General features: G+C 31.7%; 1 protein-coding gene across 11 annotated transcripts in view; it reads left to right on the top strand.

Annotated features, from left to right (window-relative positions):
* LOC128246976 (FERM domain-containing protein 5-like) overlaps positions 1 to 643 on the top strand; it is a 276,439-nt gene that overhangs the window by 195,223 nt on the left and 80,573 nt on the right. For 10 of the 11 annotated variants that reach the window (XR_001409851.2, XM_014920490.2, XM_014920484.2 and 7 more), the window contains one exon: positions 409 to 429. The exons of the other annotated variant lie outside the window; for it this stretch is intronic. Coding sequence is in view for 9 of the 10 variants with exons in the window: in XM_014920490.2 (XP_014775976.1) it covers positions 409 to 429 (21 nt within the window). In the remaining variant the exon portion in view is untranslated. The remainder of the gene's footprint in view (positions 1 to 408; positions 430 to 643) is intronic. 11 annotated transcript variants of the gene reach the window in all.

The following is a 643-nucleotide window of genomic DNA, read 5'->3' on the forward strand; positions in this document are numbered from 1 at the left end:
ACACACACACACACACACACACATGCACACACACTTATTACCATTTTTTTTATTCATTCATCATTTTCACTAATACTTTCAACATTTCAGATATTTCACAGTCTCTCATCGAATCACAAATTCTGTTGTATTTCATCACATTATTTTATAAAAAAAAAAAAAAAAAAAAAATGATTGGATGCAAATATTTTAACCATTTTTATTCTCATCAGCCATAATCTTTATCACTCCATGATAAAACAACCATGTGTTCACTCTGCCAGAAAAATAAAATAAAATGCACTAATTCAGAGATTTATCAAGTGAGCCATTTTTTTATAAACCAATAAACCCCAATCTCTGCTAATAATGAAGTTATTTCTACATGTTTAATCTTGACCTTCTTTATTTTTGTTCTTCTTTCTTCAGGATGAGGAAATCCCAAAGAAGGTGAGTCAAGTGTGTTGCTCCTTGCTTTTACAAGGGCAATGAGGAGTGGTGCTGTGCTCTCTCTCTGCATATTTCTGTTTAACTGTTCACCATTCTCCCCCATTGTTTGATTTTGTCAAACCCACTAATAAAGTTAAGCTTTCAAATACATCCAGCAGTTATTTTTTTGTGTGTTATATGGGCATGGTGGTTCCAGACAAAAAAAAAAAAAAAA

This window comes from Octopus bimaculoides, chromosome 12, assembly GCF_001194135.2.
Source record: "Octopus bimaculoides isolate UCB-OBI-ISO-001 chromosome 12, ASM119413v2, whole genome shotgun sequence".
NCBI lineage: Eukaryota > Metazoa > Mollusca > Cephalopoda > Octopoda > Octopodidae > Octopus > Octopus bimaculoides.